Below are 27092 nucleotides of genomic sequence, written 5' to 3' on the forward strand. Positions count from 1 at the left end.
GAAATCATTAAGAAGGACATGTCTGCAGTGGTGGAAGCAAGAAAGTGGGTGATAGGTGGGCCTCTAAAAGTGTGAATGTACCGGAATAATTCACATTACCCCATGTTTTTTAACTGACGTAATTTAGAAGAAAAAAAAGTACAGATTTTGGATTGAAAACCGAAACTGGAAAGGACTACACATTTGCAATGACGTACAAATGGCAGTTTTTGTTAAATAAAATGTCATGAATGAGTGTTATTCTAAAATTCTAGTCTGTGAAGTGGAGCAGAACAACTTTCCCTCAGTCCTCACTTCATACTCTCATCTGCACTTTATATTGAGTGCAGGAAGAGGCGTTTTTACTGTTTGATATATATATATATATATATATATATATATATATATATATATATATATATATATATATATATATATATATATATATATATATATATATATATATATAAAGCAGTACAGCACAACGTATGTGTCGTCTCCTAATGAGGACCCAAAATGGATAAAAGAGAAAAAATTCCCTGCTCACGCTTTCATCTGTCAATGTATTATTATTTTCTACAACTAATTTAAGAATGTATATCTTGAATTCTTGATGCATTTTATTTATAATTATTTTTTTAGCACATGTTATTGCAAGGTATGGCAAGGAATGGCTGGGCGGCACAAAATGCCTGTGACTTACAATAAGCACCGCCAGGTTCCACCAAATAGAGTTGCGAAGAATTCTGATGCTGAAGAGGGGGCCGTTAACCAGGCAGGGATGAATAACAGAAAGCAGTCCAAAGGCAAATGCAGAGAGCAAGGTCAAACAGTTGGGAGATCAGTAACCAGCAAAACCAGGGGAAAGTTCAGGACCGAAGTCAGGGGCAGGTGAGAGTCTGGTCTGAGCCATGCAAGGGAATATCTGTAATCCACAACCTGAAGCCAAAGCAAAAAGTGTGATACATAGTAGAGAAATCCGTGAAATCTGATGACTGATGATCCAGCATTATATAAAGTTTTTGGTTTGGATTTGATCTTCTGATTCTTCAGTTTGTTCCTTAGATTACCACACCGTTACAGATGACTGGACCAAACTAAATCAACTGGGCTGAAGATAATCTCCTCAACCTCCCACAAGATGGTCGTCCTTTGGAAAAGTATATGGAGGGGTCTGTGGAGTTTTCTCATCTGGTGAGCTGGAGTGATAATAAGCTCAGTGTTTACTTTCAGATGGGACTAGATGAGGAGGTTTGGGCATTATTTGCCCTTGGTTGAGTCCATTAACTTTACCTTCTGGTTAATGGTTCCAATTTCTTTGTTTAAGAAGTTAAGGAATATAAATACAACCCTCACCCAGTTCCATCTCAAAATGCTTATGTGCCCAGCTCACTCAAGCCTACAACCAAACCCTCCACATTCCTCAACATCGGGACTGTTTAATTTGCTCCAGAGGACACTCCAGCCCCAGACTGCAGTCCAGAGTCCATTCCAGTGTTGGAGCCCAGTCCAAAAGTTATTAAAGCCTCAGGAAACATAAATATTTTGAATATTTCCATGACTTTTATGCCTGTGTCTCCCATCCAAGGTCTGTAAATTATCAGCTGTGCTTGCTGCCAAGGTTTACCACTGCTAGACAGGCGTGCATGCTATTGCTCTCTTGCAAACACTGCACAAGGCATGTTTGATGCAGGAACTGTCCATGTCGACTGACGATAGTCACAGAGCATCCAAGATCCAACTGGGCCCTTAACAAGCTCTTGTTTAAGACACTAACAGAGAAACGCATTCTCGTGTACGTTCACCCCCAAGATTGGTTTGCAGGATCAACCTGAAGGATGTGTAATTACATGTTTTCCTTGACAAACCTTTCCTACAGTTTGCTTTCGAGGGTCATGTATACCAGTACAAGGTCCTTCACTTTGGGTTTCCCCACGTCTTCGCAAAGGTCATAGAGGGTGCCCTTGCCCCATTAAGGAAAGTGTGATTTCCGTATTCTAAACTCAATTCTTTATGACTGAATCCTTCTGGCTCACTTTCGAGCATTGTTCTGCTCTTCCCTGTGCAGAGTATCTCTTTTTTCTTGTCATAGATTTGAAATTGGTCAACAGCACTGGCTACATGCCTCACTCCGGCACACCGATCTGTTGTCGCACTTTCAGCCTATGGTTGGACCCTGCATTTCTAAGGGCACGGGATCTTTTCAGGACAAGCTTACAGGCATGTTGTTGTCACAAGATGTTGCCTCTAAATTGGGCTGGGGCGCTGGATGCAATGTGCATGCAGTTTTGGGCTTCTGGACAGGACATCAACTGCAGTGGCATATCAACTGCCTTCAGTTGCTAGCAAAACTGCTGGTCCTGCACTGGTTTTATCCGTTGCTGCAGGGCAGACATGTATTGGACAACACTGCAGTGGTGGCCTACATCAATAACCAGGACGGTTTACGTTCATCTTGCAACTCTCCCCCTATCTCCTCCTATGGGGTCAACAGCGGTTCAGGAATGGAGACTGCTGGCTCCAGGGCCTACGTAAATATGTCCTTCCCTCAGTGAGTGGCAGGAGAGTAGGCCTGCACAGACATGCTGCAAGGTCAGGGGGGGACGAGGAGGAGATTTTGGCGGTTGTGCCTTTCTGGCCCAACCAGACCTGGTTCTTGGACCTAATGACCTCAAAACAGCCCCTCCTGCCTGGTGGATTTCCCTGAGGAAAGACCTTTTTCTCAGGGAAGGGGTACCATTTGGCACCCTTGACAGACTTAAGTGGCCTACCACCAGCAGTGGTGGACACTATCACTCGAGCCACAGCACTTTCTTCTATGCAAGCTTATGCCTTAAAGTGGAGTCTATTCGTTGATTGGTATTCTTCCCTTCAGGAAGTAATTTGAGCCGGCTGACTCTCATGTAATCCTTGGTTAATCAATTAACATATGAATCGCAATTCTTTCTGCTGATTCTCAACGATTCACAAATTTCAAAAATCTATATTCTAAAGTGTTACATTTGTTAAACATGCTGTACTACTTAAAGGGATGGTTCTGTTTTTTTATAGGCTTGGTTGTGTTTATAGGGCGCAGTATAACCTGTCTTAATATTTCTTTCTTTTTTTAAACGCTGTATTTTTCTTATATTTTACCTTTATTCCACACCGCTGTCTTCACTGTCCTTTGAATGGCTCATTTGCTTCCTGCTTGAATGAAGCCCATCCCTCCGAAAAACGCAATGGTCTTAGGTTGGTTAGATGGCCGAATGTAGTTTCATGTACCAAGCACAGGTTGTCCGGAAACGCCACGCCCCTTATCATTACGGGCAGAAGTCACATCTGCGGTGACTAGCAAGGGTTTATGATGTCACCAACCTGGGAAGAAGCTTGTTGTAGTCCAAACCGGCCGTTTTTGTAGGCAATAAACTGCCATAACTTTAAAAGACAATGGGCCCTATCTTGCACCCAGCGCAATTGACTTTGTACACCGACGCATGTGTCATTCCTATTTTGGACCCGCGCAAAGCGTGCTTTTCCCTCCACTGAAGCACGTCGCTAAACTAGTGAATGAACTTGCGCTCCCTGGGCGATTCAGCGCAAAAAAGGAGGCGTGTTCCGGCGCAAACAATCCCTGGTGCTATTTTGCTGTTCCATTAAACAGTTGCGCCACTGACCAGAAAAAACCTAGTCTAAAGTCAGTGGCGCGTTGCGCGTTGTTCATTATGCTATTTTAAGGGCGCATGCTTGACCATAATGTATAGCGTGTACAACGCGCATACACTTTGCTCATGTAATCTACACAGATGCAACAGTTATTTTTGCAAATCATAAATTGTTACACTAAAAAAAAAATATTAACACATTGTGATGTGCCACGAAGATGTGAAAAAATAGGCAAAAATCTAGCTTACAAATTATTCAGGCTTATTGTAGTAATTAAGGATCAGACCTGTTTGCCCAATAGTGGCAAGATATATATATATATATGGACATCTGACAAATTGGTTTGTCCGTCAAGAACCAGGAAAAAAAAAAGACTGAAAAAATAAAAAAACTGTTTAACCGACCCTATTTTGGGTGGGTTTCTCCCATCCCCATACAACACAACTTCTCTGTCTTTCACTCCCTTACGAAAGGAAAATATATTTACCAATATATTAGTTGAAATATATTTTAAAATATTGTAAATATATGGAATAATATATTGATGGTATTATAAAATATATTATAGGCCTATATTCATGTAATATATTGCAAAATATACAAATGATTGCCGCTTTCAATATATTGCAATATATTGAAAGATATAAATATTAATTTCCATATATGTTAATATATTTCCTAATGTATTGCATGAAATTTTCCAATATACTGCAATATATTTTTGTTTCGTAAGGGCTGCTCTTACAAGAACATTAGTCTCCTCGGCTGTGAACCGCTCCTGGCGTGCGTCTGGTAAATACGCCATAATAATAGCATCCCATAATGGAACTTGTGCACCTGCTTTTAAAGGGAATGTTGGATGGCGCCCTGATTGGTTTATTCACGTTACGCCCAAACCACACCTATGAATAATGAAGCTACTTCAGACCAACCCATTTTAGATTTGCGCCGGGCGCAAGAGCCATTTAAAATAGCAACAGCGCCGAGACCCGCCCACAAAGTTACTTGCGCTCTGCGCTTTGACCAAGCGGCAACCTCCCGCGATCTCTCTTGAAGCCAATACGGAAGTAATGTAAACTGTAATTCCTAAACTGGCCACTAGGGACAGGCTCCAGAAGGGAGCAGAATCTCATTGAGCCCTATGTTAAAATTCTCAACTTTAAAGCAGAAAAAAACATGTTTACAGCCTGGTACAAATTGTGGTTTTGGCTTATAAGGCTAATTTTGATTTACATGACAACTCTGAGGGGGGTGAATTTTTTTATAACTCATTCGTTTACGTTATATAAAGCCTTAAGGTTCTGCATAATTAAGGGCGTGGTTACAAGTGGATAGCCATTTATCCGCCGTCTATAGTTATTGCGTCACCTCAGCTCCGCGCACATCCCGCCTTTTTGCCCATTTTCTGTTATCCGGGAGTGACACGCGATGACTCGCTCACAAGATGGCAACGCCCAGCTCGGCCATACTTTAAGCTTCAGAACGGCTTATCAGAATCCTATGGGTGACGTCACGGAAACTACGTCCATATTTTTTTTTACAGTCTATGGCTTTGACACTTGCGTTTCAGATCGTTAAAATAGGGCCCAATATCTCTGTTTGCATTGAACTTTCAGCGCTGTAACTTTTGCCCAAGTAACAAGTTGCCGCTGTAACTGTTTATGCCCAAGCAGCAACATTACACACTTACTTAAGTTAAAAAAGTGAAATCGCATGCAACCACCCCTTTAAAGCTATTGACACATTAAGAGTGTTATTGATCAAAATAAGCTCCGAAAATGGACTACATGTGGTGGTCACACTGACCACAGCCGGTGCGTGAGCACAGATGCTTGCAATCTCACACATCATATGGAGTAGTCACATAAACACAGCCTGCTATGTCCTACATGAACTTAAACACTTGGAATCAAATCAAATGTGTAACAGTATATTAGATCCTTACATTTGTTTTTAAAGGGTCAGCGGACAAATAAACTTGCCATCCATTTAATGTAAAAAACAAACAAACTGAAAAACACATTTCTTTTCACTGAATCTCTTTTGTATCTTTATTATGAATCAATTTATATTTAAATCATACAGCAAAGACTATAGTTTTATTTTTTATATTTGATTATTTAATTTCTGTAGTATAACGTTAAATAATTTACGTTTTTTTCAGGTACAGTAGCCTAGTTTTATTTAATTGTTATATGTTGTCTATTGTATTTGTTCTATTGTTTATTTATTTTCATTTTATATGTCCAATCACCTGCGGAAAACATAGATGGAAAATACAGACACAACACACACACACACACACACACACACACACACACACACACACACACACACACACACACACGTAGTGTTTCCATGTTTTATGGGGACTTTCCATAGGCGTAATGGATTTCATACTGTACAATCCGTATTTTCTTTCATCCTACACTGCCTCTGCCTTTCAAACCTACCCATCACAGGAAACATTCTGCATTTTTACGTTCTCAATAAAACTCCTTCTGTATGATTTATAAGATGTTTTCCTCATGGGGACCAAAAAATGTCCCCACAAGGATTTCGGATATGGCCATCTTTGTGGGAACATTTTGTCCCCATAATGTAGTGATTACCAGCCCACACACACACACACACACACACACACACACACACACACACACACACACACACACACAAACAAACACAACCAAACCAAAATGCACAAACGTTTGATTTTGCGTAGGGCACCAAACAAGCCAGAACACCTAATGATAGCAAATATGAAAAATTTGCTGGAAAACATTAAGAGACCACTTAACATTTCTCAGTTTTAAGTGGTCTCTTATTTTTTTCCAGAGCTGTATATAACTATAAGAATTCTTGAATTGTGTCCATATACAAGTTCTAAGTGTATTTTTTTCTCTCATAGTATTATCAATGCCATTGAAGCGCTTGCTCCATTATTTGTTCCTGTCAAATCCACAGGGTCCAGGATATCATTGATCTTTTTGCACAGAAACACACCCATCTTTTCCTTCAGCTCGCGCAGCATGTCTGTGTGCAATTACCTCATAAAGCAAAGCTTCCTTTATGGCCTCCTACAGGTGTTTGCTCGGATGTGGGTGGATTTTGCCTCTAGGGTCAGTGAACAAAGTACATGCAAGACTGCGCCACAGCTGCCATTTTCAATGAATAAGAACCTTTTTTTCTATATACATTATTAATTATTATTTTTAATGTAGGGATATAGGGGCCTTCACTAAAGACCATCTATCTGTGATACATCTGGAGTTACTGATGGATTACACTTGGGCTGCTCACTTTAATGGGTCGAAACCAAAAGAACGGACATCTATGTTTCGAGGGAAAAGGTACAACCTTTTTTGTTGTATAAACTGGAAGAAAAAAATACATTTGGAAGAATGAAATTGGATTTACGCCTACATTAAATTGAGTAGTATAAGTACAGTATTATCTTAAGTGGCCATTTCTGTTAATCATATGTGTATGTGTAGTTTGCGCACAGTCAGATGGCTGCCGCCATTCCAGGCCATGATTACCGTGAGCCTGTGTCAACAGAGCGTACATTTTCAGTTTTGCTCTATTTTGACTTTAAAATATTCAACAATATTTAATGCTATTCAATGATTACAGCAATATTATTGAAAAGTGTCATATTTGAGGTGGATCAGTCTAAACTGAATGTACTTTGTGTGAGATCATACAATTGTGTTTGTCGCATTACATTAGAAGCACAACAAAAAGGAAACTAAGACTGTCGTGTGCTTGACAAAAACAAGCTGTTGATCTTTTTCAGTTTCTCTGAATTGGGGAAATGTAATGCGATTATTTGAGTAAGTTCAAGCTATCTGTCCATGTCTAAGATACAACCTGTCCTGTGTCTTTCACACAAGGCTTTTACAGTAGTTGGTTTGAAATACGCAGCACTAAAAGAAATTCAGGAGACCCGGAGCTGATCCAATGGATGTTCTTGGGGAAAATGAGGCACTACAGCAATTTTTTAATGGTAAGACACATAAACAACATTCACCTGATTTACCTCGGACCATATTTTCATGTTTTCTTTGTCTTTTAGTTTAACCATAAATAAATTAACATAATAATAATGCTATATGAAATATAATAATATGTAACTCATTCTTACATTGTGTAAATAATACCCATAATACGTTAATACACACTGTAAAAAATTTTGGTTGTTTTTTTGTTGGTTTAACTTAAAATAGTAAGTAACCTGGTTGCCTTAAAATTATGAGTTTATTAAAATTAAAAATTTGAGTTGATACAATGAAGGAAATTTGTTTAATAAATAGAAACTCAAAATATTATTGTATCTGAACCACTTAAAAAATGTGATAAATCATGAAACTAGCACTATTTGGCATGTTTCACTGCGTCATCAGAAATAAAACACACACAATTACCCAATATGCTTACAAAATCTTAAAAAAAAATTTTTTAATAAAGGTTGTCTAATTTCAAAAAATGTTCATTGTATTAACTCAAAATCTTAATTTCAATTAACTCAAAATTTTAAGGCAACCAGGTAACTTTTTTTCTAAATATTTTTTTACAGTGCAATACATGTTCCTAAATTTATTCAATGTAAATATATTATTTTATAAATAATCGTTTGGGTTTGCACAATATAAGATACAGTCTATCTAAGAAGTCAGTAAGTAAAATCTTTACTGATATTTAAACCCGATCACACATAAATGCGTATAAATAGTATATGCAATGTCGTGGAATGTATACGCCAAAACTCATTTTATGGGTTATTATGCGCTTTATGGCGTATATATGACACGCTCTCTTGGGTAGGTTTAGGGTAGTGGGATGGGGGGTTCGTATGTATAATAAGCCATAAAGTGCGTATCATATGCTCGCCAAAATGAGTTTTGGCGTATACATTCCACGACATTGCACACTTGTACTATTTATACGCATTTTTCTTGATATTTAATTGAAAATTTTGGAAAGCGTAACCGTTTGCTTTTTAAAATGTATGTCAGTTTATAAAAAGTGTATACCAGCCATTATCTCAGAAATCTGGTTACAAGATTTATTTTATTTTATTTATTTTATTTTATGCAAACAAACAACTGTAGATAAAGACTTTTAAATGTTAGTATTTCATGGAGGTTGTGTTTAACATGGTCTTCGTGGCATTTCAAAGCATTCCAATCATATAACGTAGGTGGCTGTAATCTATACAGTATAAGGTACAGTTTACTATATAGTTCAAGGTCACAGATCTATAAAACAAGTCAGACAGGCAAAAAGATCAAGGCCCTTTCACTGTTTCCTTGCTGTTTCTAGAATTTAAACGTATTTCATTGTTATACAATGTGGTGGTTTTATTATACACTGATCAGGTGTAAAAACACTGGCGGTGAATTGAATTAACATTGTTTAAATCATTACATTGGCACCTAAAATATAAAAGACACATAAAAGAGTGGGGTATATTATAAAGAAATTAACAGTGGTTCTTGAATTTATGTGCCGAAAGCAGTGACTTTGACATGAGCAAAATAGTGATGGCTAGACAAGCAAATAATTATGTTCCCCATCCAAAACTAAAAGCACCTATATTGGGCAACAGAACCATGGAGCAATGGAAGAAGGTTTTCTGATCTGAAGAATTATGTTTATTTGGCAGGTGGTTTTAATGTTGTGGCTGATCAGTTTGCCTGCTGTGAAGATCTCTCAATCTTGTTGGCTTGTGTTTGTATCACCATCATCGGTGCTTTACTTCAGTCAGTTCAATCCAATCTATGATGAATGTCCATTCAGCGTGTTTTGTCTTGCCGAGTTACCTCATGTTCATCCTTGTTATCCTTACAGTCCATAATCGGGACATTATTTTGTCTGAAGTGTAAGTCGATTACTTTATTTGATTGGTGAGACATGTTTGTGGATCTTTTGAAATCTCTCAGAAGTGTCTAAGCCAGAAAGTCTTTAAAGCATTTTATGGTTGCAATGTTAGGAGTCTTGACTTTAGAACTAAACGACTTATTTCAAATGTAAGAGCGGCTTCTGGGGCCATTTGCACTTGCTGGATGTAAAGTTGGGCGTAAGCCCTGCATTCAATTATACACGGTTAACGTAGCTATGGTTACAAACCTGCATTGAGTAATAATAAATAACTGCTCATGACGCAGCAACTGCTCATTTACCTAAGCATGTAAATGGTTATTTATTTAAAATTATGACATTTCCCTGCTATATAAAGTGGGAGCAAACTACATATAGGCTAAAGCAAATGTCAAACGTGCTTATTCTGAAATATGAATACAGATTCATGCTTTTTTAAGGATAACTTAATTTGCCTCGCAGCCTGCATTTATTAACTGTGGTTATGTAATTATGAGTTAGTAAATTATTGTTTTATAAGTACAGTAACTTACTGTATTTTAAATTATTCAACAGTGGTTTGGTCAACAGCATGTATTTTAAAGCAGTTCATTTTACAGCTTAAATGTTGGTTATATTTACATTTAATTTAACAATATGACACTTAATTCCTAGGTGAACTGAGATGCTATTAAAAATCCTGTATTATTATTTCTCAAATTCTACAGTCAAATTGTAGAGTATAAAATGCATGGTCCAAAAGACGACATCAGAAAGTAAAAAAAAAAAAAAAAAAAACGCTCTTCACAACTTATTCAGAGAAATATCACTGGTTGTCAAAGGACTTGAAATAATGTGTGAAATAATGTTGTGAAATAATGTTTCCATGCATATATTGCAATGGTGTGGTTGCAAAGGAGGAGAGTTGAGGCGAGGATATAGTTGCAAAAGGTTTATTCATTAAACAAAACAAAAAAACAAGAAGAAAAAAAAACATTATGGAACATGGGAGAACAGACAAATAATGGACAAATAACAACTGAGGGCTATATTTACACAGACGAAATGAGGAACTTGAGATGACAAACCTAGACAGAGTCATTGAGACGATGTAGCTCGGTGGAGCTAGAGGGATTATTGACAACAGTGAGTCGAGGGATCAGTGAGCCACAGTGGAGCCACAGGAGTCATGGGTTCGGAGGGCCAAAGTGGAGGTGGAGGGTCAGAGCTTTTAGGCTCAAATCAGAATACTATGGTGGAAGTGGCTAGCCAGGAGACTGTGGTCATGTTTGTGGAACAAGATTTATGGCCTGGGGACTGTACAAAACCATTGGAAGAGAAAGGATGAGGGAACTGGATGGAACAAGAGAATCATTCGTGCTGGAAGGGGCCAGTAGAAGAGGAAGGTCTAGGATGGAATTTAGGATTATAGGCAGTCGAGTTTAGCAGACTAGTTTAGCGGAGCGGAAAGAAGTTGACCTTAGGGTAGGAACTGGTTGAGGACAGACACTGAATCAGCCTTGGACACGTGCTTCAGGACAGACATTTTCATCTGCCCACTGACTCCAACATAATAGAAAGCACAGGGACTCGTCGGGGGTAGTGAGGAGGAGGGTCGGTACTCCTGCAAGATCCATTTTGGTTTTGTTCTTCTGCCACAGTGTGGTTGCAAAGGAGAACGAATTGAGGTAAGGGTCACTTGGGAATGGTGTATTTATTAAACAATTCTGGAACACAGTACAGCCCACTAAAACAAAAGGGTAAAGAAAAACAAAACTATGAACTGATGAAAGCAACCAAGGAAGCAGGAACTAAAATCAGGAAATTAGAAAAAAAAGAGCAATGGAATGAAATGAATATGAAAATAAGAGTCTCTGAACAAATAATGTCCCAAAAATATTTGTTTGTATGGTATATGCTTTCTGCAGATCCAGATATATGTTTATATTTAATATTTCCTGCATAGTTACACAAATAATTATATATTTGTGTTATGTTAATTACTTGTTTGAGTAGTGTTCAGTAGACACACCCATCTTAACGACAGCTATATCAAACATGCTGAGTGAATGGACCATAAACATTACAGTTTACTTGTACAGTAACAATTCATTCACAGACAGGAATCTTAACAACGAATCCCATCTGGGAACAAAACATGACTATTCACTTTACACATACCTGTGACTAGACATAAGATTAAGTCTCAGACACAGAACTGCCTATATGATGCAACAGGTGCACAGTAATTAAGGCACTATTTATGGTGCAACCAGCCCATGTTGCCAGACTTTTCCAGTTATTTAATATTATGGTAAACTGAAGTTCAAATGTTCTTGCTTGATTGGAGAGAATCAATGAGTGAATAAAAGCCTAAATTAATTTGGTTCATCATTTATAGCAATCGTCTCTTTTCAGAAGACTTGCTATAGCGTGCACTGACCTCCGCGGGGTCAGGGTCAATCCACCGGAGTAATATGGATTATTCTTGCTATCTCTTTATATTTTAAAGATTAACAAAAGTGTATCAGTATAAAGAATGACTGTAAATCCAACAGCGAACTTGTAGCATAACCCCAAAGCACAATACAGCCTGAAATCTGGGTCTTGAGCTGCTTAAGCACCTCATTCATCAAAATTACCACATTCAACAGGAGAAAATATATATTTTTTCATCAGGACAAGATGTGAGTGGTGTGTTGGAGAGCGCCGTGGTAGACACCAGCATTCTGGAGCAGTATTTGAGCAATGAGACAGATCATACTTTGTGAGTTCTTTCAGATATTCTAGATAAAAAATAATAAAGCCCACTTAACCTCCTCTAAATGACAGTTTGACATCAAAACATGGTTATTTGTTCTTCTTATTACATGTTTCTCATTTCTCAGCATGTTACCCGAGTCACCACCAGATTCAGGATCAGAACGTAGTTCTCCACCACAAATACCAGGTGAAGACTTCTGCAATCTAAAATCCCAACCTCAAAGTTCTTAACTCTTTCCTTGCAAGCGTTTTTGAAAAATAGTTGCCAGCCAGGTCCAGCATTTTTGGTCATTTTCACAAAAGTTTAATGGCCCCCAGAATATTTTGTTGTATAAATGAACATGCAATATATGACAAGAAAGAGCAGACCCTCTGCTTTTAAACAAAACATAAAAACCTGTTTTAGCTTCATGCCTTCATTTTTATCTACACTTGAATGTGGGCAAGTTTCATAATTTTTTTTAAACGTTTTTTCAAAAACTTCATCTGTATCAGATTCAGAACAATAATCAAAACATGGATGGAGATAATTGAGTCCATTAACACCCCCAAAGCTTCAAAGTTCTATGAGGGCTATATTATTGTTGACTAGTCCTGGGTCAACATTACATTCAGTAGGCTAAGGCAGTTTTAATGTATGCTGTTTAACCTTGATGATCACATTACTTTACATATGCTGTCGCATGTTTCTGCTTCTTCTTCGCCTGTTGATCCGGAGATTCTGTACTCTTTCAGAAGATGCGTAATAGTGCCCCCTACCAGTTACAGTAAAAACACGGAAAGCCGGAAAATTCCCTCAATGGAGGGGAAACTTAGTCTCATAAATGACGGAAAATTCTGTCAATTGCGGGTGAAAGAGTTAAAACACATTTGTTATAGTCTGTAATCTGTTTTTGCACCAGATTCCAGATGGTCTACTGAACAAAGCAGCCGAGACATGTATAGCCAATCAGAAGACTCCTTCCCTCCATCTTGTCCCTTTAAAGAGAGAAAACTAGAACACTGTGCTGGACCAGGACTCACATATGATGTTGGAAGAACTCTTGGGAACCACATCAAAACCATTTCACCTGCTCCGTTACCTCAGTACAGTCTCAACACAGCTGAGAGTTACATACAGGCAACCACGTCCCATAATGCACCTGTCCATGGTATCTCGCAGTATACTCAGTGCTTACCGATGGGTCTTTCAACTGGAAATATGCCAGCTAATGCTGCTACGGCCTCTTCATGTGTGCCCCATGCTGTGCACCCAGAGACTGTGTACCCTCACATGCCCCCAAAACACGACCAACACGTAGGGTAAGACGTGTGCTGCATGTATTGTTCTGCTTCATTATGCAGTTTATTCAGTCTATTTACAGTCTGCAGTGCTTGCTTTAACAGAAATTCCTTACACAAAAATAAGAAAAGAAGAAGGTCAAACTCTTTTGAGGGGAACACTGAACAACACATGTGCGCTGACACAGTTTGGGCCAAACCTTCATTCTGTAAGTATTACATCATATGCAGAACATTTTAGTCCAATCTGAGGTGACCAGTCAGTCTACAAATGTTGCTTTGTGGCATTTGCCAGTTTATAAATGTTGCTTTGTGGCATTACATCTTGCAATATATTGGTCAGATCCAATGTAAAATGCTATAAAATGGTGCTTTCATGAGGGTGATCTTATGTGTTATATAAACAGTTTTTAACGTTAGAATTTTTAAAAAAAAATACAAACCAGTAACGTCATTGTGAATAGGCAATTAAAGCATTCTGCAGCGGTGACAGTGTAAAGACGCTCAAAGGAAATGTTCCCCTGTTAAGGCTACACTACACAACTTTTAAAACATGAACAGATTTGAACACTAGGCATTTTTTTTATTTTACTTTTAACACTTTTGTAAGTGAAAAAATGGGCATTATGCCCTAAACCAGACTTTCTTTGTTTAAAACACTTCGTCTCACACTCGTTGATCTGACACACAACAAATTCATGATTAAAAACAAAACTTTTTTTCCGGAAATATAATATTTTATTCATTAAGAGGATGCATATTATAATCTCACACTGATATTTTATGCACTCAGTTTCATTTTGCTTAAAATGTCCATTACAGTTTTTGTAAGAGTTCAAAATAATAGATATAAAAGTCTATAAAAGTCAAGATTATTAAATATTATGTGTATTTCTACAATAGAAAATACACTGAGGGTAAATTTAATTTTCTTTCAAAATCCTGTCAACTGTTTGTAACCAAACACTCCCTAAAAACTGCAGCAGATATTTTGAACACATTATTGTAAATATCATCTTAATTGTTATCTATATTTTATCACCAATGACCCATTGTCAATGAGTATACTAATGGTTTGCAATATTTTATGATTTTATTTCAAATAAATATTAAAATGTGAGGTTAACCTGAGCAAGAAAATAACATTTGCTTGTCTAGACAAGGCCTGCCATTGAAATTGTGAGGCAAAATGGTGAAATTGTCTACTATGTCTACTGTTACATTTTTGTCAACTATGTTTCTGTCATGGCCAAATATGTTTTTACTGATTTACATTTCAAATATCTGCTGCTTTTGATATAGGTTTTTTAGGGTATAGTTTACAACCACATGGACTGGATTTTTGGAAAACATTCTTAAAACTATCAAAATGATCTTGAAAATAAGATTTATGATAAAAACTTTTGTCCTCAGTGACTGTGCTAAAAATTTACATACAAAAATAAATTTTTTAGAAATATTTTAAAATAATTCTGTAAACTGAAACCAAGAGTGTTTACACTTTTCTGCTGATGTGAAATGTACCTTAAATTATAGAATGTATGTAGAATGTCAAAAACTATTAAACATGCTTAATATCTTTTGACTGGATGGATATATTATTCTGAAGCTTAAAAATCTTGAGTCTGTGATTTTCAGGGAAATGTGTCAACTCTCTGCAGCTAACTTCAACTTTAATTTACTGCAATTAAGTCATGTAGTATATTCCAGCCTATACAAATAATTTTGTGTATGTCTTTGCCTAATGTCTGTGTTGTCTTAAGGTCCAGAGAGTGGATCCTATGAAGCACAGTCTTATGACAGTGATGCTACTGGTGGAAGTCCAGCGGGCAGTGTGCACCAGCTGCTCACATGGGACCAGTATCAGCCCAGTCAGTGGTGCTCGCTCCACAACAGCAGATCTGAAACACTGTGAGTAGCTAGTACCAAGACTTCCTAACCTGACAAGTAATCAAGTAATCAAGTAAACCTAATCAAGTAATATGTCCTCTTTTTTTGTGGTAACAAATAGACCTAAGCGAACAATAGCCTTTAAATTGAAGCAAGCCTTTAAAATGAAAGCAAGTAATCATAGGGTTTCATAGTGGCTGTGTTTGAAATCACATAATCTCTTGAGTATGTACTTATTTTGAATAAGAAATTACTTCACGTCGCTAAAAAAAGTACATTCTATATAGTATGAATGTGTGTTGTATGAATGCAATCTGAACATACATTCACCATGTTGTCATTATCATGTGACCTACTAGCGTCAGTTACGTCACTTCACTGCCATTCATAAATCCTGTCCTGTTGCCTCATGGGACAATAAAATGTTCATTGTATATACACTATGGAAAGAAGTAGGTAATCCGGGTACTTTCGCCTACTACATAGTAGGGTATGTTTTGGATGCAGCCAGTGACTGTCTTTATGAATGGATCATTGAATCATTGATTCATTCATAAATGCTGATTCATTCAGTAGTGAAACATCACTGTATGTTACTGATAGACGCACAACGTTCTACTGTGGCTTTGTTTACAACTATTTTGGCAAAAGCAGACAATATTTACAATATCGTGCTTAAAATGTAACTCATTGAACTGTTTCAACTGAACTGCTCATGTGCACGCACACCCCTAGTTGATCATTAGTAGACATCTTATACTTATACTTTTTTCTGTGTAGACCACCTCCAGGTTACCATGTGGACACAGATAAGGGCTTCAGCTACTCCACAGCTGATGAAGCCTTTGTGTGTCAAAAGAAGAACCACTTCCAGGTGACGGTTCACATAGGGATGGTTGGAGATCCTAGATTCGTCAGAACCCCAGCAGGTCTCATGCCCGTCGAGAGCTTCCATGTGAAGGTGTTTGGTGTCAAGGTAGTAACAACATGGCCAAAAACCTTTATAATTTATGTTCGGAATGCTGATGGTTTGTTTGACGCTTGAAACCTTTTTGTAGCTTGAAGCACAAAACCATTTCATCACCATCGAGCAGTCTCAGGCTGATCGCAGCAAGAAGCCTTTCCTGCCGGTCAGGTGAGTGTCAGGATACTTAAAATTAAGCATGTGGAAAAATATGTTTAGAATGTGTATAAATATGTATAATTTTTTATGGGTTTTTTTTGTGTGTAAAATCTCTTTTAGAGTTAATCTGCCAGGAGACAGAATCACCAAAGTGACATTAGGACGCTTGCATTTTGGTGAAACTACGGCAAATAACATGAGGAAAAAGGGCAAACCCAATCCTGACCAAAGGTTAGTGGTCAGATTTGTTAAATACATTTCTTTTGAAAGTCTAACCTTTGGACATAGAGTTCTTTATGTAAAGAGTCTCTTTTCATAAAGAGAAAAATCTGAACTAACTAAAGTAGCACTTTCGTGTACAGTTTTATTAGATTTTTCACATTCTCTTGTGCAGGCCAATCCTTAATATTTCACGATTTCTGGCCATTTCGGTTCAGTTGTAATTCTTAGATCCTTTACGGAGAGTAATTTTCCAAACATAGCTTTTAAAAAGATTTCTTGAGGAGTTTCGCTCCAGACAACTGAAACAAAAGTCTTTTGGAGTTATCTTTAAAGGTGCACTATGCAACTATCCGTCCACTGGAGGGCGCCTATTCAAAACAAATGTGTAGTTTGATGATGCAAAGTTTGAGTGCAGCATCTTGGGACATGTGGTCTTCACCTCACAGCCGGTGGAAAATAGGACTCGGGCAGAAATCACGTTGATGGATATGGTTATTAACGTTACTGTAGTGTGAAGCAGAGCAGGGCCGAGTGTTGTGGAGCTGAGCATGGCCGCTCAGCTCCACAGCTCAATACCCACCTCGCTAACACCGGGACTTTTATTATGACGGGATGGGACACATTTGCCGGGCGCCTGCACTGATCCGCTCTTCCGGTTATGATTATGGGGTAATGCAGCTCTGTTTATCATATTAGATACATTTAATCATTAATCATTTCAGTTTGGTAAGCAAACGCAACCTGTACTTGTGATATCTCTGCTGGATTCCGGTCAGGCGAGGTATTGTGTTGATGACTGTATGTGTGTCTGTAATGAGAATTCAACTCATGAACATAGAGATTCTAAGAACAAACAGTCCAAAAGATGTGTATTCCAAAGAAGTGTATGACATTGTGTGGTTTGCTGATGTCAATGTTGTGGATCGAGTGGCCGATGGTGGCGGTGGGGTTATGGTATGGGCAGGTGTATATTATGGACAACGAAAACAGGTATTTTATTGATGGCATTTTAAAATGCACAGAGATACCGTGAAAAGATCCTGATGTCCATTGTTGTGCCATTCATCCACGACCATCACCTCATGTTGCAGCCTGATAATGCACAGCCCCATGTTGCAAGGATCTGTACACAATTCCTTGAAGCTGAAAACATCCCAGATCTTACATATTCGGGATGCTCTGGATCGGCGTATACAACAGCATGGTCCAGTTCCTGCCAATATCCTCCAACTTGAAGAGTTGAAGAGGAGTGGACCAACATTCCACAGGCCACAATCAACAACCTGATCCCCTCTGGGGTAAATATACACAAAGGGAAACAAGGTTAACATGATATCGAGGGGGTGTGGTAAATGAGAAACACCTGGGAAGACTAATCAACATGAAAAACTACAAAGGAGTCCACAAACACAGAAGGAATTTATGAGAGAACCCTCCACTTAAGAGCAGCATCCAGATGCTCACAAGAAAATGCCAAAAACAAAGAGTTCAGGTAGGAGTTTGAGTGGCGGTGGACAAGGGGAAGGGGATGGCATGGTATAGATGGAAGCATGAGCGGACCTGCCATGGAGTGGGTGGAACTAGGTCGTAAAGCGTTGGCGGACATGGGCTGTGGAGCAGTTCAGGGAGCCATGGCCGCATAGACCCTTCAGGGCCAGCCTCCATGGATGGGTACACTGTAAAAAAAAAAAGAAAATCAGACCCCAATTGAAAATTTTCTAGTGACTGATCACATCCATTAGCCAATTTTTTCATTGGCCAAATTTAATTTCTGTGAATTAAATTGCATCAATTCACAGAAATTCAATTTGGCCAACTGAAAAATTTAGAAAATTTTCAAGCAGGGCCTGCACTTCCTGTTCCTCTTCTGCAACTCCCACAGTGAATGCAGAACCACTTAGGCCCCGCCCACATTAAGACAGTGCTTTCCCAAGCCGATCTTTTTTTTTAACCTTGTTTCAAGAAATATCTGAGTACACACAAGATTACTGAAAAATATTGCACACACTGGACAAAGATGAAACTTTCTAGAGTGCATGTGTCGACCACCTGCGTTCGCACAAGCTATCAAATGGATTTTATGTTGAAAGATTGTTGCACATTCAAACTGTATGCATACACAAGTGTATGCGTTTAAGCAACTGGTGGCACCTAGTGGAAGATATATTTTAAGGCATATTTTGCATATTTCACACCTCCCTCAACTCAATCATCACAATTAAGCTCTTATGGAATATATATCTGTAAAAGAATGGAATTCCTGCAGTTTCAGGACTTAAATTCTAGGATTGGCTCTGTGGGGCTGTTGCGAAAAACTAGGTTCCTAGAAATGCGATCCCTGAAACTGCAGCCTCTGGTATTGCATGAATATAATATTTCTTACGGATGCTAGTTAAGATTAGCCTGACAAGCCAGACCCACATCAAGATGTTTGGTCTGGAAACTCACCATTGACAGGGCTCAATCCGAGGGGCGGGATAGACGGTTGTCTTTCAAACTTCCCTCTGCACGCAATAGGATAGCGCTACAACCAACCAGAGCAACGAAGGAGAAACAGAGCTTGTTGATAGATTAAACATTCGCCGTATCCGGTCAGCAAAACTCCGAACACATCTTCCCCTTTTAAGGATGACTTCAGTGCTGTTCTTTGTTCTTTTCTCAGAGAAAAGCTTAACTCCAAGTCTTCCAGAGTCGTAGTCAAAGCTGATTCGAAAGACCGTCATTCGCCAGCTTCTGTGTTTACTAGAAGCACGCAAACGCAACTCGGTCATCGTCATTATGGCCCCGCCCACCGACTCTATACACGATGTGATTGGCCCGGCAAGAGTTTGGCGATTACAGCTCAGAAGGGTATTGAGAGTTGCTAGACGACACTCACGGGCAGATTAGATTTGCTGCCGCTAGGGTGCGTCTAGATTTCTAGGTTAAGTTATGATGTGTCTCAACACATCTTTTGCATTGTCATTTATTTGTAATTAACACTTAAATGTAAATTGTAAGGGGGCAATACACCACCTAGGTTATTTCCACTTCTGTTATTTTTCATTTATTATAAACCCATCTAATGTTTCTGCATCAGGAGTATTTTTTTACATGATGCATCACCCAACATACCCAGTTAAATAAATCACTGCTCGACACAAATTATCAGTCAGTATCTGGTGTGGCCAGCAGCTGTTTTAAGTACTACAGTACACCTCATCCTCATGGACTGCACCAGATTTGCCAGTTCTTGCTCATGATGAGTTTACACCTGTGAAATTAATTGGCTGAAAGATACTTGTTTTATCTATTTAACGGAAAATATATGTACTGTATGTTACTGTTTATTCTTGATAGGTATTTTATGATGGTGGTTGGTCTGTATGCTACTGTTAAAGAAGAAATGTTCCTGCTGGTTGCTAGAGTTTCTGAAAAAATCATTGTCAGGGTAAGTCTTCCTGCTGTTGTATGATAACCATGAGTTGGACTGCAGTCCTTAAGAATTTAAATAACTAAATTATGTATCTAGCAATAAATCTCCTTGTAAGAATCCATCTTATACTTTCACAGAGTTGTGGTCTAAACAGTTACGTATCCAGAAGGAATAATAACAGACTACTTTATTAGCACAATATATCGCACAAACATATCCTTCTATGAACTCTAAGAATTGCTGCTTTAGTGTTGAAAACCATTGGCCTTGACAGTGGGTGGGTGCATCTCAATCAGTTTCCTAGTTCAGTAATCTCGGCACTGATCAGGGAGTCTGCCATTTTAAGGGCTGTCTCAATTGCACAGTTCTACCAGTGCAATGAAAAATATACTCCCTATAAAGTTCCATAATGCACTAGACAGGTAATGAATGATTTAACTAACATTTATTCATGGCTGAAATGTTGCACATATATGTAACAAGAAAAGTATTAATAATAATTAAATAGCATGAGAAAATGTCAGGAAGATATCAATTCTGCTGTTGTTCATAAATACCAGTAGTGACGATGTGTAACGAGGATATTGTCATGTCGCCAGAAACAGAGTCATCAATGCCCCAATTAGTGAGTGCAAATATGTGTACACGATATACTGATTCATGACCTAGGAGTCTAGGAAGCTGATTGAGACGAGCCCTAATGTGTCTTGATGGTGTAAGAAACTGTACAGTGGTTTTTAAAACTTTTATCATCTCTCTATCTAAAGGCCTCCAATCCAGGTCAGTTTGAGAATGATAGTGACATGCTCTGGCAAAGAGGACAGAACCTAGAGTCTGTAGTGTGTCACGGGAGGATCGGCATTAACACAGACAGCCCCGATGAGGCTTTGGTGGTTTGTGGGAACGCCAAGATAATGGGCAACGTCATGCATCCCTCAGACAGAAGGGCCAAAGAAAACATTCAGGAAGTGAGTGTGTCTCTCTGCTAGTCAAAGACTGAACAAAATGATATTCAATTAAGGTTAAGACAGCAGTGTTAATGGCTTTTCTATGTGGATTGCCTCCCCAAAGTGATTCTGTTTATACCTGGTTTTAACCTCCATCTTGAGAAATCTGATCAGTGTAAAAAACTTGAGACCCGTTGATCCCAGGATGCACATTTGAGAAACATTATATTAGTAGGTGTAACCGGGCTCCTTTTACATGCTCATACTGGTAACACAAATATCATTATAAATATTACAAATATCATTATACCAGTAATTTACTGGTAATGTTACAACCTCTGATACTGGAAAATGGCTTTACATTACGGGAAAACTGATTTACTAGTATTTTTTTATAAGTCCTGTTTACACATGACAAAATGTGTGCAAATGTTCTCTGCAATTTACTAGAGACTGTAAGACTGTATGTCTGAAAGGATATCTTGTGTCTGCAATGTTGTAGACAAGAACTGACAATAATGTAAAATGTGTACCTTGAATGCAATGTAAGTCGCTTTGGATAAAAACGTCTGCCAAATGCATAAATGTAAAAATGTAAATGTTGTAGGTGGACTCAACAGAGCAGCTTAAGAGGATAGCTCAGATGAGAATTGTGGAGTATGATTATAAACCAGAGTTTGCCTCAAGGATGGGGATTGACCAACATCATGAAACAGGTACAACCTAAATTAGTGTATGCACTGCACTTTAAATAAAACAATGTTCTGAAGAGAGATCTTCACCATCATCTGTCTTTCTTTTATTAGGAATCATAGCGCAGGAAGTCAGAGAACTTCTGCCTTCAGCTGTGAGAGAAATGGGTGATATCACTTGCATAAACGGGGAGAAGATCGATCATTTTCTTATGGTGGACAAAGTAAGTCTGACAAATACTTGTTATTAATTGTATTAAATACTTCTAGACATGGACAGTATGTAAAATAATTTTGGTTGTTTTTTTCTTAAAGGAGCAGATTTTTATGGAGAACGTGGGTGCTGTAAAGCAGCTGTGTAAACTCACAGATAACCTTGAGAATCGTATTCAAGAGCTTGAGGTCTGGAACACTCGCCTGGCGAAATTGAAGACGCTGGGAAGCATGCGCTCCAACAGCGGCCCTCCTGCTAAAGGGTATGGAATGTTTTAACTTCTCTGTTCAGTATTTATCTCTCTCAGATGCTCTTTCCCCAAGTTTCTTTCCCATTTTCTCAACACACATGGAAGTCCATGCTTCAGTGTTTCCTGGAGGGTACATATTACCTACACAGCAAAAACTCCAGTGTTAAATTAACTCTCCTGAGAGTACATGTGAGACCACACTCAAGAGTGTTAAAGTGTTAAAATAAGAGTGTTAAAGGAACACTGAAGCAGTGTTAAAGTTAATAAGATAATTAACTGATTATTGGCAATTATTGAAGATACCTGATGATAACAAGCAGAATCACCAAATGAGAACATCACAATTCACAAGTGGACATATTTTCCATTTGTAATTGCAAAGCAACTCAGACAGTATGTGTTTGTCCGAAAATCATAAAAATAAAAGAAATTTCACTCACACCTTTAGACACTTTAGACAACTTATCATCTGTAATTCACACATTTTTGGATCATGAGAGAAACCAGACCTGAAGGAAAGACTCTCTGGCTTAGGATTCAATCCAGGATCTTCTTGTTGTGAGGAGCCAGTGTTTCCCACTGAGACACTGTGCTGCCCTTAATCACAGATATAAGACACACTTTGACTATTTCTGTCAGAGTCAGACGTCTACAGAAGCTCTTACTGAGAATTAACAGAGGCTTAGATGTTGAGGATTTATGGTTCATTTGAAGTCACCATTGTGGAGGGAAGCGTTTGCTTTAGTTGGGCTCTTGGTCCCCGTACGTGTGTTAGCGTTTCTTAGGCTGCTGTAACTGTGTGTGTGAAACACAAGGGTTGTGGCTGCGAAAGCAAAGCTAATGTGACATCAGATGTTGTCAGCTCCTTGTTGATGATAACTTAATCATCAGAAAGTGAGCATCTGATGTTGTTTTTTGTGTTCTTGTTTGGCACAATAGTTATTTGTTTATAGCCTCTATAATCTTGTGAATCTGCATTATTGGCACCAATAGCAATAAAAGGACCACCTACCCTGACGGATGAGAAAAAAAGTATGTGTACCCAATGTTTTGAGGAAATATTTCCCATGGTCACACACAGATATCAAGATTTGGCCTATGATTCACAGCAATGGTGACAATCAAGCATCAGTTTTGTACTACGAAGCCACCCATCATGCATTGCAGAAGGAAGCGTTTTTTTGTCACCGTTGTTGTGAAACATAGGCCAAACCTTGATGTCTGTGTGTGATCATGGGAAATATTTTCTTAAAACATTGGGTGTATGTACTTTATCATCCTTCAGGATAAGGCTATTGGTGCCAGTACTGCAGAGGCTATAAACAAATTACTATTGTACCAAATAAAAACATAATATCAGATGCACACTTTCTGATGATTTAGTTATCATCAACAAGGAGCTGACAACACCTGATGTCACTTTAGCTTTGCTTTCTCAGCCACAACTCTTGTGTTTCACACACACACAGTTACAGCAGCCTCAGAAACGTTAACACACGTACGGGGACCAAGAGCCCAACTAAAGCAAACGCTTCCCTCCACAATGGTGACTTCAAATAAACCATAAATCATCAATATCTAATTATCTGTTAATTTTGTTTTTATGATTTTTGGATAAACACACTTTGTCTGTGAGTTGCTTTGCAATTACAAATGGAAAATATGTCCACTTGTGAATTGTGATGTTCTCATTTGGTGATTCTGCTTGTTATCATCAGGTATCTTCAATAATTGCCAATAATCAGTTAATTATCTTATTAATTTTAACACTGCTTCAGTGTTACTTTAACACTCTTATTTTAACACTTTAACACTCTTGAGTGTGGTCTCACATGTACTCTCAGGAGAGTTAATTTAACACTGGAGTTTTTGCTGTGTAAGTTTACACTTGTAGTTCTTTTAGTCTGGACCAAAAAGAAAACAGTACATTTTGTCCTGGTCCGCTTAGCGCTAATTTTTTTGTCATTTTAAAGACCCAACCTAAACATAAAACCAACAAACAACAACACACAAAAAAACAAACATATGCAACGGAACTTAACAAATGTCCAAAATAATGCTGTGTTCTGGGCTAAATGTGCTTGTCGTATGTGTATACGTATTATTACATTTTGACCAGCTGAAAACTTGTGAAAAGTTTATAAAATGAATAAAGGAGTCAAAACACTGGCAGATATCCCTCCCGACACACACAGACGCGGTTCTGATGCCTGTACCAAACTATGATGGGCAACATCATGAATATGACAAGTGAAAACAGGTATACTTGAGCATTCTGTCCTTTTTAGGGTTGCATCTTGTGACATCATGTCCTGTTTTTTGTCTGTTTGTATGTCTTTGGTCTGTGTTGCGTTCATATTACATTCAAACAGAGTTTAGAGTTTGTTTTTGAAAACAGACCGAGACCATCTTTTCTGCAGTCTCGGCCTGCTTGTTTGGTGCGCACCAGGGTTCAGATGGCAATATTCACACTTATTCAAATGAACCGCACCAGTTTGTTTTAAACGAACCAAATGGTAACCTCATTGAGCTGCCTCTGAGTCCCTGGTACATAGGTCCATTTACGATACAGTGTATCTGTTTTTGTGTCTGGCACTCTGTGGAATTTTTATGTTGAAATTTATATGTGCATTGTTTCTGTGTCCTGTTAATGTGGTATTTCTTAATTCTTTGTAGTTTTTCATTATGATTAGTTTTCACCATATTAGTGTTCCATATTAGCCACCTCCTTGTTCCAGTGCTTCAGTTGTTCACGGTTGATCATTGTTTCATGTCATGTAGGTTATCCTGTTCCCTGTTCTCAGTTCTCTGTGGTTTTTCTGGTTTGTTTTGTTCCTGAGTCTTGTTTTTGATTGTTTATTTTCATTAAATATGTCCCCTGCATTTGGATCCTGCATCTCAGCCTGCTACCTGTTATTTCCCGTTACTTGACAGAACGGCCGACCAATTATGGATCCAGCAGAAAGAATAACACATCTCCATCAAGGAGAGCACAGCACTGAAGACTATGAGCTGGAATTTATCAGGCTGGCCCGCCTGACTAAAATGAGTGAAACATGTCTAATGACCTTCTTTCGGGGGGAATTATCAGAGCCACTCCATTCATGAATGCTGCTATGGGACCCTGACTGGACTCTGGAGTGCTATGCGGCCTGTGCACTTCAGCTAAGGGCTCAGAGTTGGTGGCGGGAGTCACCAGGTTAGACATCCCAGTGGCCAGGGCCATCGGAGAGGAAGACTTTAAGGCAACTCTGTGGTAGGGGAGACTTTGCGGTGAGAACTTTGGCCGGGATGGTCACTGCATCTGGGCCATCAACCTGTGTCCAGAACCCAGCGACGTCCCCTGTCTATGATATTTAGGGCTCTCAATGGAAATGGAGAGGAAGGACCTCAGAGTCGGGAGAAGAAGGACGGAGACTCTCAGATGATTTCTTGATAGGATATATACAGTTTAATATACATTCTTCACTCCATTGGAGGATCTCACCAGTACTCCACTGGATGTTTGGCTGGTGCTGTGTGAGCCAGGGGCGTCCTAGGATGATGTCCGCATTGGAGCCTTCCAGCCCCATGAACATGTCCTCCTTGTGCAGACAGACTATGTGGAGCGTCAGTGTAGGGAAGTAATGCCGGATGTGACCACGGCACAGTGGTTTTCCTTGGATAGTGTGTATTTAAATTATTAGAAGAAACATTTTGTGAAGAATAGCTTGCAGTTTCATCAGCAGAATCCAGCTTCAGCACTCACAAGGAGATCCTGTTGGCAGCGCTTTTAACGAATGTTACATTTTTGGAGACTTTGGGGGCTGATGAAGTTCCCTGCAGAGCCGGAATCGATGAGGGCTTTAGCTGAAATGCAAATCATGTGAGTCATGTGAATTAATGAGATGCACTGAAGTTCTAGTGAGAGATGCAATACGGGCCGGAAGTTGGATGGTACTCACTGCTCAGACATGGTGGCCAGATGGGACAGGTGGCAATGATGTAATTTTCTCACCCACAATAAAGACAGAGACGATGGAGAATTCTTCTCTGAGACTCTGCATGAGTCAGGCAATTGAAGTCCACCTATATGGGTCCAGGTGCTGGAAGGCTGAGGATTGACATCGGTTTGATGAAGCGTGCATGCAGAATAGCGCTGAGCCACATTGGGATGGTTTTCTGGATCAGGACTTCAAGCCCCATAGTATCATTGTACATGTACAACTGTTTCACATGAGGATTAAGACCTTGTCGAATGGCTGTTATCCCAGACTCATTCCAACCACTAGTGGCAACAGAGGGCATACATACTCACAGTTTCTTCCCCATGGTGAATGTGGTAGAGTTGATTGTGTACTTTGAACTAGCTCTTCAGACAGTCACTTAGCTGAGAGTTTCAGAGTGTGTAGAATGTTGGAAATTGGAGAACACAAGGGACGAGGAACTGGAGACGAGGAAGGCGTAGAAGAAAGAGTATCTCAGGTGAGTAGCAGGTAAAGAGTCCAGGTACGTTTGACGAGACCAGACAAAGATGTGCAGGGAGAGTGTGTTTATAAAGTGTATGTGATGATGAGGTGCAGGTGATGAGTACTCCGGTGATTGTGAACGAGTGGGCGGAGTGTGGAGATCTGGTGACGATGCATGTCTGATGGCTGTAGGCTTGTTTGACTTGATACAGCAATTTGCAGACCGAGCGGTGGCTGACTAGAAGCAGCGCATGCCGGTTAGAATTGTTGTCTGAATTGAGGCAGCGGCGACGGCACATGACTGTGATGTATGTCAACAAAGTAACGCGATCACGATTCTCAAGAACGGCTGCACAAACTCTGA

The 27092-nt window shown here is 39.0% G+C and overlaps 1 protein-coding gene across 1 annotated transcript in view; it reads left to right on the forward strand.

Moving 5' to 3' along the window:
* Nucleotides 1-6801: 6801 nt before the first annotated feature.
* LOC137048878 (myelin regulatory factor-like protein) overlaps nucleotides 6802-27092 on the forward strand; it is a 32469-nt gene continuing 12178 nt past the window's right edge. Inside the window, exons 1-15 of the mRNA XM_067427201.1 lie at nucleotides 6802-6974; nucleotides 7518-7630; nucleotides 12163-12250; nucleotides 12372-12433; nucleotides 13149-13548; nucleotides 13633-13736; nucleotides 15291-15438; nucleotides 16198-16393; nucleotides 16476-16552; nucleotides 16661-16771; nucleotides 20102-20192; nucleotides 20945-21145; nucleotides 21732-21840; nucleotides 21931-22040; nucleotides 22132-22292. Of these exons, the coding sequence (XP_067283302.1) occupies nucleotides 7585-7630; nucleotides 12163-12250; nucleotides 12372-12433; nucleotides 13149-13548; nucleotides 13633-13736; nucleotides 15291-15438; nucleotides 16198-16393; nucleotides 16476-16552; nucleotides 16661-16771; nucleotides 20102-20192; nucleotides 20945-21145; nucleotides 21732-21840; nucleotides 21931-22040; nucleotides 22132-22292 (1904 nt within the window). The 5' untranslated portion in view covers nucleotides 6802-6974; nucleotides 7518-7584. The remainder of the gene's footprint in view (nucleotides 6975-7517; nucleotides 7631-12162; nucleotides 12251-12371; nucleotides 12434-13148; nucleotides 13549-13632; nucleotides 13737-15290; nucleotides 15439-16197; nucleotides 16394-16475; nucleotides 16553-16660; nucleotides 16772-20101; nucleotides 20193-20944; nucleotides 21146-21731; nucleotides 21841-21930; nucleotides 22041-22131; nucleotides 22293-27092) is intronic.

This window comes from Pseudorasbora parva, chromosome 20 (genome assembly GCF_024679245.1).
Source record: "Pseudorasbora parva isolate DD20220531a chromosome 20, ASM2467924v1, whole genome shotgun sequence".
In the NCBI taxonomy this organism is placed as follows: domain Eukaryota; kingdom Metazoa; phylum Chordata; class Actinopteri; order Cypriniformes; family Gobionidae; genus Pseudorasbora; species Pseudorasbora parva.